General features: G+C 38.3%; 1 protein-coding gene across 1 annotated transcript in view; it reads left to right on the top strand.

The window, feature by feature from the left end:
• Positions 1–1,648: 1,648 nt before the first annotated feature.
• C8A (complement C8 alpha chain) overlaps positions 1,649–13,712 on the top strand; it is a 68,998-nt gene continuing 56,934 nt past the window's right edge. Inside the window, exon 1 of the mRNA XM_049617086.1 lies at positions 1,649–1,826. Coding sequence (XP_049473043.1) covers positions 1,750–1,826 — 77 coding nt within the window. The 5' untranslated portion in view covers positions 1,649–1,749. The remainder of the gene's footprint in view (positions 1,827–13,712) is intronic.

Here is a 13,712-nt window from a genome sequence, read left to right as displayed (position 1 = left end):
GAAGGAAGAGGATATTCTCTCTATGTAAAAAGAAGAAGGAAATTAACTCACCAGAATCCCAGGCATCGGGGGAGGGCAGACCAGCTTTTTTGTGGGGCAGTGCTTCTCAACCTTGGCAATATTGATATTTGGGCTAGATCATTCTTTGTTGGGGGGGGGGTGGAGGGAATGGGTCCTGCCCTGTGCATTGTAGGATGCTTCGCACCTAGTAGATGCCAGTGTCACAACCTCCAAAGTTGTGACAACCATAAATGTCTCTGGACATTGCCAATGTCCTCTGAAGGGCAAAATCACCTCTAGTTGAGGCCACTTTTATAGGGGGGAGGGGAACACAGAAATCAGGGACTTCAGAGACTTTCTAGGATCCAGAATCAGTCTTTGCTTTTGTCAAATGTTAACTTAAGTCTCTGAAAAAAAAAAAAAAAATAGAGGCAGTAACAACTGGGCACCTTACTAATATCTCCACATTTAATTCAGATACATATTTCTTAAGCATACAATTTGTTCATTAAAACTTTTCATAACTGTATTTGAGATTAATAATAATTTGAGATTAATAATTCTCTCCTGCTAATGAGAGAATCTAAGTGTTCCCAAAGATATTAAGACAGCTGTACAGGGGCACCTGGGTGGTTCAGTCGGTTGAGTGTCCGACTTCAGCTCAGGTCATGATCTCGCAGTTGGTGAGTTTGAGCCCCGCGGTGGGCTCTGTGCTGACAGCTCAGAGCCTGGAGCCTGCTTCGGATTCTGCGTCTCCCTCTCTCTCTGCACACCCCCCCACCGCCCCCCGCCATTCACGTTCTGTCTCTGTCGGTCTCTCTCTCAAGAATAAATAAACATTAAAAAAATTAAAAAAAAAAAAGACAGCTGTACATCCTTGGCAAGTTACTTAACCTCTCTGAACCTCCATTTGAACTGCAAAATGAAATTAATCATTTCTATCTTGTTGACTTGTGAGGATTCAGTAAAATAAGACATATGAAATGCCTGCCACATGTTCAGTTATTTTCTGTCTCTCCATCTCTACTTACTTAATTAATTTATGAATATGTCTGGAAGAGTAAGAGGATGTATATAGGTATGATATCCGTGCAGATGTGTGGCTGTTACTATAATTCTAGAGAATGCTTCTGGAGATGTCTATTGAAGACATCTGGTCCCCTCAAGACACAAATATGCTGGATCTTAATGATATCTAATGTCTAGATGAAAAGTGGAAGGTCCATTCAATTAACACAGCTCTCAGGCTCCAGATGTTTGGCAATACATTGTAGAATCTTTATGTAACTATCAGCATCTCCTATGTTTTGGCAGCTGTTTACAAACGAGTTCATACACCAGTATTATCCTTGTATAAGTCTTGCAAAACAAATTGATCTGACTTCACAAGTTCCAAGAGCCACTCAAAAAGACCCATGAATTCTGCAACTGTATCTTGATTTGGCTTTGCCTCATTCCGAAAAGAAGACTTCCTTGCTAAATTGGTATTGGCTAAAAATCCTCCTTTCCTCAACCATATGGATATTACTTTTCAAAAGGTTTGAAAAACAGTGACCTTTGGTGTCCTGGATTTTAGGGTGTTTGGCTAATCAATACCCTAGTCACTAATTAACCACATCTCAATGAGAATTGAGTGAATTCTGTTAGTTCCGAACATTCGATGGCTCGTACAGGTCCCGGCGCAAAGACATCTTTCACTCCAACTCTCTGACTAGTTTTATTCCTTCTAAGTGATACAGGGTGGTTGAGATGCTTGCTGCTGCTGTTTTCATCCTGTCTTTGATGACTTGTCAGCCTGGGGCAACTATCCAGGAGAAGGTGAACCGGTGAGTTGGCCCTAAATCTGCAAAATTTGCACAGAGGGAGCACCTGGTGGGGAGGGAAGGCACTTCCATGTTTGCAACAAGTTATGCTAGGATAGAATGTGACTTCTTTTCATGTTATCACGGGTCCGGCGAAGGAGTGCAGGACAGTGAAAAGAACATGCCCTTGGAGTCAGATGGATCGGTCTACAGACCACCGATCTAATACTCAAGAGTTGGGGAATCTGGAGTGATCATTTAATCTCTTAGAACTTCAATTCCCCTGTCTGGAAATGAGGGTAATGCTGCCTTGTCTATAAGAGTCAATGAATATGAAATAAGGTCCTAGATATAAAATATACTCAGCTTAATAAATAATAATCCTCTTGAGTAATGTTGGACAATCAACCTCTACTTATCCATTTGTGAGTCTTACAAATTCCCTCTCATAGTGTTTCAGGGCGGATACAATCAGATAATGTTAATAACCTCATCCTGGGAAAGCCAAAACTGTAGAGATGCTGGGTCATTTCATTCTTACAATGAGTTTACCTTTTGCTGTAGGGAAATGGATGAAACTGATATTTTCATATGTACATTGCAATTTTGCCCATTTCATTTCCTTGAATCGTCCAACCCGGCTTCAGGTTTTTATATCTTAACATCAAGTATTTTGTGGTGCTTAAAGGGTCCCTTATTTCAGCTTTGGGATAGCATGAAAGCAGTCTTTGTCTCCCAAACACTGAAGATTTTAAGTTGAGCTATTTTAGTCAAATTCTTATTGAGTGATTTAATTTTGAATCATTGCTTTTAAATGCTAGAGCAAGAGCGATTTCCTTTACATAACAGTTCAGAAGGGGGAAAGACATTTTTATAAGCACTTAATTTGCAATTTGTATTTAAAGCAAAAACACCTTTGAAAAATCAGAAAATTTACCTCTAAGAATTAGGAGATAAAAGGCAAGAGAACGGTAGTGAAGGAAATCTCTGCTGAGATACTCTTAATTATAAAAGCTTCTCATTGTAATCCTTTTTGAAAATGAACAAAGAGTCTTGATGTTTGATGAACTTATCAAACAAGACAGACCAGTGAAGAGGCAAATTTGAAGTCAAGGCAAAAGAGAACCAATTAAATACAAAGTGCTGAAGTAGGAAATCATGAGGTCTTTGTATCTAATGCCAGTATATCTGACCCTCGCTTTGAAAATGGAAAACTACATGGTGAAAATAATTTTGTTGGGTTCAAATTATGGCCCTGGTATTTACTGTCTGTGTGATCTCAGGCAAGTTATGTAAGTGTTCTGAGTGGTAAAATGGGAGGAAATTAAGAGAAAAAAAATGGATGAAGGTACTTAGGATAACGCCTAGTCCTGAGGAGGCACTCAGTTTAATGCTGGCTATCGCGAGCAGTTTTGTGTGATTGTTATGGTCACATTTTGTTTTTGTCCATTCTCTCTGTTGGTTGACAAAAGTCAGACAGAACAAATGTATAATGTGCCAATTGGCATGGATCTTCAAGACTGGTCAGTGATTTCAAAACATTTAAAAAATTTAACAGTGGCATGCTTTTTTCCCCCAATAAAATCTTATGTAAACCCTCACAGCGAAAACAGATTCTATACATTTATATTTTAATTAATTTAATTAATTTTTTCAGTAAAATTTATTTTATTTTTAAAATACATTTTATACTTTGAAATAAATTATACTTCTTAAATTTTATATTTTTAAATACAGTTTTATACTTTTATTTTTATAAGGTCTTCTTTACCATTTGCTTATTATAAACTCAAACAATTTTTTTTAAATGTTGATATTTTTGGGGTGAGAGAGACAGAGTGTGAGCAGGGGAGGGGCAGAGAGAAACAGAATCCAAAGCAATCTCTAGGTTCTGAGCCGTGAGTATAAGCCCAACACAGGGGCTCATGAACTCATGAGCCATGAGATCGTGACCTGAGCTGAAGTCAGATGCTCAACCAACTGAGCCACCATAGTGCCCCTATTATTAACTCTTAATATAAAAATTGAGATACCACCTCACACCAGTCAGAGTGGCTAAAATTAACAACTCAGGAAAGAACAGATGTTGGTGAGGATATGGAGAAAAGGGAACCCTCTTGTATTAATGGTGGGAATGCAAACTGGTACAGCACCCTGGAAAACAGAGTGGCTCAAAAAATTAAAGATTGAATTATCTTATGAGCTAGCAATAGTTAGGAATTTATCCAAAGGATACAGGAGTGCTGATTCAAAGGGGCACATGCACCCCAACGTTGATAGCAGCATTCAACAATAGCTAAATTATGGAAAGTGCCCAAATGTCCTTCAACTGATGAATGGATAAAGAAGATGTGGTATACACACACACACACACACACACACACACACACACACACACAGGAATACTACTTGGCAATGAAAAAGAATGAAACCTTGCCATTTGCAATAATGTGTATGGAACTGGAGGGTATTACACTAAGTGAAATGAATCAGTCAGAGAAAGACAGGTATCATATGTTTTCACTCATGTGGAAATTGAGAAACTTAACAGAACACCATGGGGGAAGGGAAAGAAAAAAAACTACATAGTTACAAACAGAGAGGGAGGCAAACTGTAAGAGACTTTTATATACAGAGAACAAACTAATGGTGGAAGGAAGTGGGGTAGGGAGGTGGGGAAAATGGGTGATAGGCATTGAGGAGGGCACTTGTTGGATGAGCACTAGTTGTTTCATGTAAGTGATGAATCATGGGAATCTACTCCTGAAGCCAAAAGCACATCGTACGTATGTTAGCTAACTTGACAATAAATTATATATAAAAACAAACAAACAAATAAAAGAATAACAAAAAATGGGGTTGAGAAAAAACATTTTAAAACAATGGTGATGAAAATAAGTTGTAATATCCAACCTCAAATATTTTATATAAATAATACATTTAGCATGTGTGTTGCTTTAAAAAGTTTAAACAATTTTCAATCCTTCTAATTTATTGAGATTTGTTTTATGATAAAAAATAGGATTTCTTAGTGAATATATAATGTGTGCTCAAAAGTGTATATTTCTTTGTTGTTGGGTGTAGTGCTAAGTCATTAAATCAAGTTGGTTGTTAATGTTGCTCAACTTTTCATCTCCTTGTTCTATTAATTACTGAGGAAGTGATACTGCAATCTCCAGCTATATTTGTGGATTTGTCTACTTCTCCTTTCAGTTCCTTCAATTTTTGCTTCATGTATTTTCAAGCTCTATTATCTACATCTATCTAGCTATCTATATTTAGAATTAGTATGACTTCTTGATGATTTTCCCCCTTATCATTATGAAAGACTTTCATTATCCGTAGCAATTGTTTTTGGTCTGCAGTCTATTATTAATATCATATTCTTACTTTCTTATGATTATTGTTTGTGTGGTGAGTTTTTCCCCAAATTTTATTTTAAATTATCTGACTCTTCATACTTTATTTATTTATTTTTAAAGTTTATTTATTTTGAGAGAGAGAGAGCAGGGGAGGGGCAGAGAGGGAGGGAGAGAGAGAGAATCCTAAGCAGGCTTTGAACTGTCAGCACAGAGCCTGACTCGGGCTCAAACCCAAGAACTGTGAAATCATGACTTGAGCCGAAATCAAGGGCTGACACTTAACTGACTGAGCCACCCAATTGTAGTTAAGTTTTGAAATCGGAAAGTATGAATCCTCCAACTTTGTTCTTTATTTTTAATGGCTATTCTGGGTTGCAATTTCATATGGGTATCAGGATCAGTTTGCCAATTTTGCAACAACAAAAACCCCTGGGATTTTGAAATTGCATTGCATTGAATTTACAGATCAGATCAGTGTGGGGAGTGTTTTCACCTTAATACCAAGTCTTCCATTCCATGAATATTGGATTTCTTTTTACTTAATTAGGTCTTCTTTAATTTTTTTCTATGATATTTTATACGTTTAAGTGTATGTTTGATACTTCCTTTGTTAAATTTATTCCTAAATATTTTTGAGGCTATTGTAAATGAGATTGACTCCTGGATATCATTGTCAGATTGTTTATTGCTAGTATATAGAAATACAATTGTTTCTGTACATTGTTTTTATATCCTGCAGCTTGCTGAAATAATTTATTAGTTATAATATTGTTTGTGGATTTCTTATAATTATCTATGTACAAGATTATGGCATCTGCAAAGAGAGATACTTTTACTTCTCCCTTTCCAATCTGGATTACTTTTACTGCTTTTTCTTGCCTAATTGTCCTGGGTAGAACCTTCCGTTCTATGCTGATAGAAGTGGCAAGACTGGACATCTTTGTCTTACTCCTAATTTTTTTTTTTAATTTTTTTTAACGTTTATTTATTTTTGAGACAGAGAGAGACAGAGCATGAATGGGGGAGGGGCAGAGAGAGGGAGACACAGAATCCCAAACAGGTTCCAGGCTCTGAGCCGTCAGCCCAGAGCCCGACGCGGGGCTCGAACTCACGGACCGCGAGATCACGACCTGAGCCGAAGTCGGACGCTTAACCGACTGAGCCACCAAGGCGCCCCATGTCTTACTCCTAATTTTAAGCGGAAAACTTTTGGCTTTGACCGTTAAGGATGATTTTAACTACAGTTATTTTGTAGATGCTCTTTGTTAGGTTGAAAAAGTTTCTTTCTATTTCTAATTTTTTAGTGTGTGTGTTTATGTTTTATATAGGGCAATAATGATTTCAGGAGTAGAATCCAGTGATTCATCCCCTACATATAACACCCAGTGCTCATCCCAAGTGTCCTCCCTAATGCCCCTTGCCCATTTAGCCTTCCCCTGACCCACAGCCCCTCCAGCAACCCTCAGTTTGTTCTCTATATTTTAAAGTCTCTTCTGGTTTGTCTCCCTCCCTGTGTTTTTATATTGTTTTTGCTTCCCTTCCCTTATGTTCATCTGTTTTTTATCTTAAATTCCACATATGAGTGAAAACATGTGGTATTTGTCTTTCTCTGATTGACTTATTTTGCTTAGCATAATACCTTCCAGTTCCATCCACGTTGTTGCAAATGGCAAGATTTCATTCTTTTTGACTGTTGCATAATACTCCATTGTATATATATATATACCCACATCTTCTGTATCCACTCATCTGTCGATGGACATTTGGGCTCTTTCCATACTTTGGCTATTGTCAATAGTGCTGCTATAAACATTGGGGTGCATGTGTCCCTTCAAAACACCTGTACCTTTTGGATAAATACCTAGTAGTGCAATTGCTGGGTGGTAGGGTAACAATCTATATTTTAATCATAGGGTTTACATATACCATTTATATAAAATGTTATTACTGATATGTTTGGATTTATCATCTTTTTATTTGTTTTCTACTAGTCTCATTTGTTTTTTGTTTCTGTTTTTTTTATCTTTTAGATCGAATGTTTTTTTTCTAATTCCAAATAATTTAGTAGCTATTCTACTGTTTTTTTTTTTTTTTTTGTTTTTTTTATAAGATTTATAATATACATCATTAATTTATCACAGCCTACCTTCAGGTAATATCTTACCACTTCTGATATCATTTTTATTCTGCCTGAATAACTTCCTTTGACATTTCTTTCAGTGCAGAATGACTTTTGGTGATGAATTCTCCATTTTTAGTGATCTGGAAAAGTCTTTATTTTGCCTTTATTTATTTTTGTTGAAAATTAAGTTCGAAGGGAGTAGTTTTCTTTTCCTGCTACATTGCTTTAAAGATGTTGTTCTATTATCTTTGGCTTGCATAGTCTCTGAGGAAAAATCTGCTTTCTTCCTCTTTGTGTAATATTTCATTTAAAAAAATTGACTGCTTTTATGATTTTCTCTTTATTATTGATTTTCAGCAGTTTATGATGTACCTTGGTATGGTTCTGTGGGTTTATAGTTCTCACAAAATTTGGCAAAAAAAGTGTTGCCATTATTAATTCAGATATGTGCTCTGCCCCATAATCTTCCTCTTTACCTTCTGACAGTCCAATTTCAGATAGGTTAGACAGCTTGATATTATTCCACAGGTCACTGAGACTCTGTCCTTTATTTAATTGTTGTTGGCAGTCTTTTGTCTCTTTGTTCCATTTTGGATAGTTTCTATCACTGTATCTTCCACTTTGCCAATCTTTTCTTCTGCAGTATTTAATCTGTTGTTAAACCATTCAATGAATTTTCATTTCTGTTGTAAGGATTTTCAGCTTTAAAAGTTTCATTTGGTATTCTTTTACATCTTCCACTTATCATCGTGTTCATGATTCTCCTTACATATCTGGATATATTTGCCGTAACTCTTCTAAAGTTCTTGATGGCTGCTTCCTTCATTTCTATATCGCAGGTCTTTAGAATTAGGACTGACTCAGACATCTGGTTTAATCCACTTGTGTTGCAGGTAACGAATCTGAGCCCCAGAAAGAGAAGGGGCATGTTACATAACAACCAGGCTTCTCTGCCAGGCATTTTAAGAATACTGACCGATTAATCCCCATTATGTCCCTTTAAGATTGTTATAATTATTATTCCCTGATTGAGAGCCAGAAAGGAAACAAAGCAGTTTGACATGCTCTACATGATTCAGCCACCCAGTGGAATTGTCAGGTCTTCTAACTGCCAGATCAGTGTTATTACCACCATTGCTGCTACACCTGCCCCCCAGAAAAAAAAAAGTGTTTTTTTTCCCCAAAACTAAACACATATTTTGATAAGCAATTCAAATATAACATTTTCAACCAAAAATGCCTATTGATGGAGAATGAACAAAATTCCTTAGGGTGACTGATGAAACACGAGTGAGGATTCCAAACATGGAATGACCACAAGGGTTTGTTCCTTTCCTTGGTTAAATAGGTCATACAGGCAGTGGACCCTGAGAAGTTTAAATCACGATTCTCCTCTTTATTTTGCCTATTTCATGGGCATCTCAGTGTGTTTACCCGACTATCCTGGGCCAGGGCCATGTGAATATTTTCAAAGGTTGTCCAGATAACTGGAAATCAGTATGTATGAGAGCTACATGAATTTTTAACTCATATGAATAACTGGAGTAGTGGATTCGACTCAGAAGCGAGTCTTGTGAATGTGGACACTTTTGTCCAGGGTAACTAACTATTAGCTATACTTCAAATGGCATTGGGTATGGGCTATGGAGTGAGATCAACCTGGGTTTAAGTCCTGGCTTCACCACCTAGTGGCTATAGAACCTGGACAATAAACTCTCTAAGGCTCAACTTAGTTATCTATGAAACAGAGATATGTATTTCATTGAGCACTTTACAGGAGGTAAGAGAGTTCATATAAAGTACTTAGCACAGAACTTGGCACATGGTAAGCTTTTAGAATATTGTTTTTATTACTCTCTTTCCCTTTTGTCAGAAACCCTTCACAGTATATCTTGGAATGCTAAAACAATGCATATGTTTTAGTGTTAAACAGCCTTCATCAGAATCCTTGCTTTGCCATTTTACTATCTATATAACCTTAAGCAGGTTTATTTCATCTCCCCATGAATCTGTTTTACTTGCCTATAAAATGGGTGTAATAGTTCCCACCCCACAGTGTTCTTATAAAACTTAAATGAGATAATATAAGATTAAATGAGATAATATACTTATACTCAACATCGGTACTGAGCTCCTACTAGATGCAACCTACCAGGTGCAAAGTACTATACTTAGCACTAGGCTACAATGGTGAACAATGTAGTCATGATGCCTGCCTTGCAGAATGTGCCATGTAGGAATGGAGATAAAGTATGAGAAGCTCTATGTAGTGGCAAGATGTTCACATAGGGCAGGCAGGTCAAGGAAAGCTAACTGGAAGAATAATAAGCCTTAGCTGAACTGGGAAGTTTTGGCCAGATGAATGAGGTGCAATTATTCTGTGTGGAGAAAACAGTATTATGCACATTCTGTAGGAAAGCCTGGAATATTCCTAGAGCTTGAAGTTCTGTGTGGAATTCTGTATGTTGCCAGCACACAGGAAATACTTTTCTTTCTTCCTTCCTTCCTTCCTTCCTTCCTTCCTTCCTTCCTTCCTTCCCTCCTTCCTTCCTTCCTCCCTCCCTCCCTTCCTTCCTTCCTTCCTTTTTCTCCATACTCCAGGTATGCTAGGTACTAGGTGGTGAACTAAACAGATAAATGTTCCTGCCCTCACGGACTTTACAGTGTAGCGATAGAGTAGATTAACATGTAAACAAAACATTTCAGTAAAAAACTGTGATAAATACTATGAAGGAAACAAATAGATCCTTTTGACAGAGGATATTAGGGCAATTGAAAGACAGCCTGGTGGGTGGGGTTTCTCTGGAGGTGGTATTTAACCTGAGAGATGTAGGATGGCCAGGAGAAGCCATGTGAAGAAAAGGGAGAATGGAGAGATCAGCATGTCCTCAGACCCTCCAGTGGGAAATGGCCCATCATGCTCATGGCACTGAAGGATGGCAACAGCGTGAGAGCAGGGAATTGTGCCCTGACAGGATGTCAAAAAAGTGGGCAGACACCAGATCACAGAGGACTTTGACATCATGATGAGGATTTTGAACTTCAGTCTATGGGTACTAAAACCCAACCAACCAACCAACCAACCAAAAAACACCGGAGGGTCTTAAAAAATGGGAGTGCAGGGGAGGAAAAATCATCCTGGTGGCTGTGCAGAGAAGGGATTGGAGGAAGCTCAAGTGGAATGTCTTGGCCCACAGGAGGCCACAGCAGTGATCTCATGATAGATAATGGTGCCTTAAATTAGGGTGCTGGTAGCAGAGGTACGCAGAAGGGAAGATATTTGAGACATATCTTTTTTAAATTTTTTTTTTTCAACTTTTTTTTTTTTTTTTTTTTTTGGGGGGACAGAGAGAGACAGAGCATGAACCGGGGAGGGGCAGAGAGAGAGGGAGACACAGAATCGGAAACAGGCTCCAGGCTCCGAGCCATCAGCCCAGAGCCTGACGCGGGGCTCGAACTCACGGACCGCGAGATCGTGACCTGGCTGAAGTTGGACGCTTAACCGACTGCGCCACCCAGGCGCCCGAGACATATCTTGAAAGTAAAATGGACAGACATTTCCAAAGCACTGGATATGGGGGCGAGCGGAAGGAAGGAATTAAAGACCATTGCTAAGTATTTCGCTTGAGCAACTGCGTGTTATGATGGCTCTACTTTTGGATGTGGGTGAACCAGAGAAGCTGGTTAGTAGAAAAGGAAGAGCTGAGGTTTGGAGCCATTAAGTTTGCCATGCCCCAGGGGCACCGACCTAGTGGAGATCTAAAGTGGGGCAGCTGGATAAAGAAAAGAGGATTTCAGAGGAGTAGTCTAGGCTGAAGATTTACATTTAGGAGGTATTAGCATAGAGGCAAGGGAAGCCAAGGAAATGGATCTCACCTTCCTAAGAGTGAGGGAAACAGGAAGAGAAAAGAAATGCAACATTGGGGCCTGAAACATTCCAGTTTTTGGAGACGTCAAAGAGAACGGGCCACAGAGGGAGGGAGGAAACAGGGAAGTGTGATGCTGAAGAAATCCCAGACCGGATGATTTCAAGAAGGAAACAATGGCTAACAGAGGGAGAAGTTAAGACCAAGCCGGAAAACTTTCTACGGGATTTAGCAACATGGAGGTCGCTGGAGACTCAGCAAACTTTCAAAGGCCATTTAGAGTACCTCAGTTTCATGAAGTGATTTCCCTGTAAGAACTGAATGGATCTGCCTCAAGATTATATAATCAGTGACAATCAGCCTTAAATATAAGCTGAGTCAATTTATTAGGATGATCCTCTGGCAATAATCAGGGTTAGGCCTTCTAATCTTCTAGCCTAAAATTGGTAGCTGATTAATCATTTTTTGATTTCAGTTGCTGTGGTGGCCACATTCTGGGGTTAGGTATTTGACTCGCAGATTCCACGTTTAACTCTAGGTTTTAGGCCCTTTGCCCAATGTGCCATTCTATTTAAAAAAGCAGATGGGTAGCATCTCACTAACCCACAGCCCTATGCAGAGTAGACATTCAATACCTTTTTGATGAAGGTGGACAGTTTTGATGAGCATGTACAGGGTTGAGAAGATTAGAGAGTAGAAACTGACATGTACATCAGGCTTGTGCTTGGGGCTTTACATACATGATTTTACTCCATATTCAAGACATAGGTTATTATACTATTTTTCAGTTATAATAAAATGAAAGTTCAGTAAGGGGCAGAAACTGGGTTGCAATGCATATTTGGTAGACTCAAAATCACTTGGTGTTCTATCAGTGTTTCCTCAGTTGTGTTACACAATCTTATAGATGTTACCTGAAAAAAAAGAAATGATGTGTTCAAAAAATTGGGGAAATGCTGGGTTGGGTAGATTAGAATGCAGGACTTCTCAGGGCCTTTAATATGTTGCAGTTTAAATTTCTGAGAGTAGCATGTTGTATGCAATTTATCTGAATGTATTTGACCATGTCAGTTTTCTTCTCTTCCTTCTCAACCCTAGGTTGAGCACTCCACAGAGCACACTTTGAGAAATCCTGCAATAGTACTATACTGACTGGGGGTGATTCTATAGATTAAAAAATCTAAAAGCCAGATGGTTAAAGAAACTTGCTCATAGTAGATAGAAAAGTAGATATAAACTAAAAACTAGAATCAAAGACTTCTGACTCCCAGTGCTCTGTATTAAATGTGTTATTGCTTGAGTAGATTCTCAGCAGCTAGGAGACGCTTCTTTTATTTTTTTTGGAGACGGGTTAAAACTATTTGCCAAGATTTACTAGACCACAGATTTATTCATGGTTCCCTAAGTGGTTGAAAAATGATACAATTATTTTGCAAAGCCATTTGGCCGTAAGTGTCATAAGCCTTCAAATCACCTGTATCCTTCAACCTAGCCATCCCACTCCACAGGATATATCTTCAGGAAATAAGAGGATATGGAAACATTGGGTGCCCAATAATCTAATTGTTTGATGTTAGAGGAATGGAACCATGTGTAGTCATCATAAGTAGTTTACATTTCTGCTATGATATTAAGTGGAAAATCAGGATGTAAAATGTAATACTCAGTATGACCTCAATTATATTATGAAAATAAAGCAAAAGGAAATATAACAAAATATTAATGGTGGCAGGGTTGGGGGCATTTTTTTTCTTTTATAATCTCTTCTATGTTCTCTTTAAAGAGAATGTATTACTTTTGTAATAAGCAAAAAATAAACTACATTTAAAGATTCACTGCACTGATAAGAGAAAATGCTGGACATATTGATATTGGCTAAAAGGTTGGAGCCTTGTAATGACTTAATGAATGGTTCTGTGTACCTTCTGTACTCTTGCTTCAGTGATAGCATTACTGTATGTGCTTCTGTCTAGACATCATGTCACAAAGCTTTTAAAACGACAGCAACACAGCATTGCTCTGTCTAGGCTTTTGCTCCCATCCATTAATACTGTTTCCTTCCATTTTGACATCATAATGCAGTCTCAGTGGGCTTGCACTGACATTACCTTGACAATTCCATAGTGAGAAGCAAACTATTGCTTGAGTCATTTTCTGTTCCCAAACCTTTACTCTGTACCTTCTCTCCCATCTTTTGATGATTAGAACCCTGTCTTTCTCCATGTTCCTATACCTCAAGCTTTTATTATTAGGAAATCTATCAGAAAAATGACAGATGGGCAGAACCTTGAGCCATTTGAATGTCTAGTTACCAGAATTATTTACTTAGCTTCTAACCGGAAATCGAGTTCAAACAAGTCTCTACACAATGTCATTCTATTTCCCAGAAATTGGTTTCCTTCTTTCCCTTCTTTTCTTTCCTTCCATCTCCTCTCCCTTCCCTTCCCCCTTCCTTCTTCTCTTCCTTTTTTCTCCCTCATCGTCCCTGCTTTCCTCCCACCTTCTCTCCCTTCTTTCTTCCCCTCCCCCCTTTCCTAAATATTCACCGAATACTTTCCTT

The sequence above is a fragment of the Panthera uncia genome (assembly GCF_023721935.1).
Source record: "Panthera uncia isolate 11264 chromosome C1 unlocalized genomic scaffold, Puncia_PCG_1.0 HiC_scaffold_4, whole genome shotgun sequence".
NCBI lineage: Eukaryota > Metazoa > Chordata > Mammalia > Carnivora > Felidae > Panthera > Panthera uncia.
Note: the sequence above shows the minus strand (reverse complement) of the source record. Positions and strands in the feature narration are given on the sequence as shown.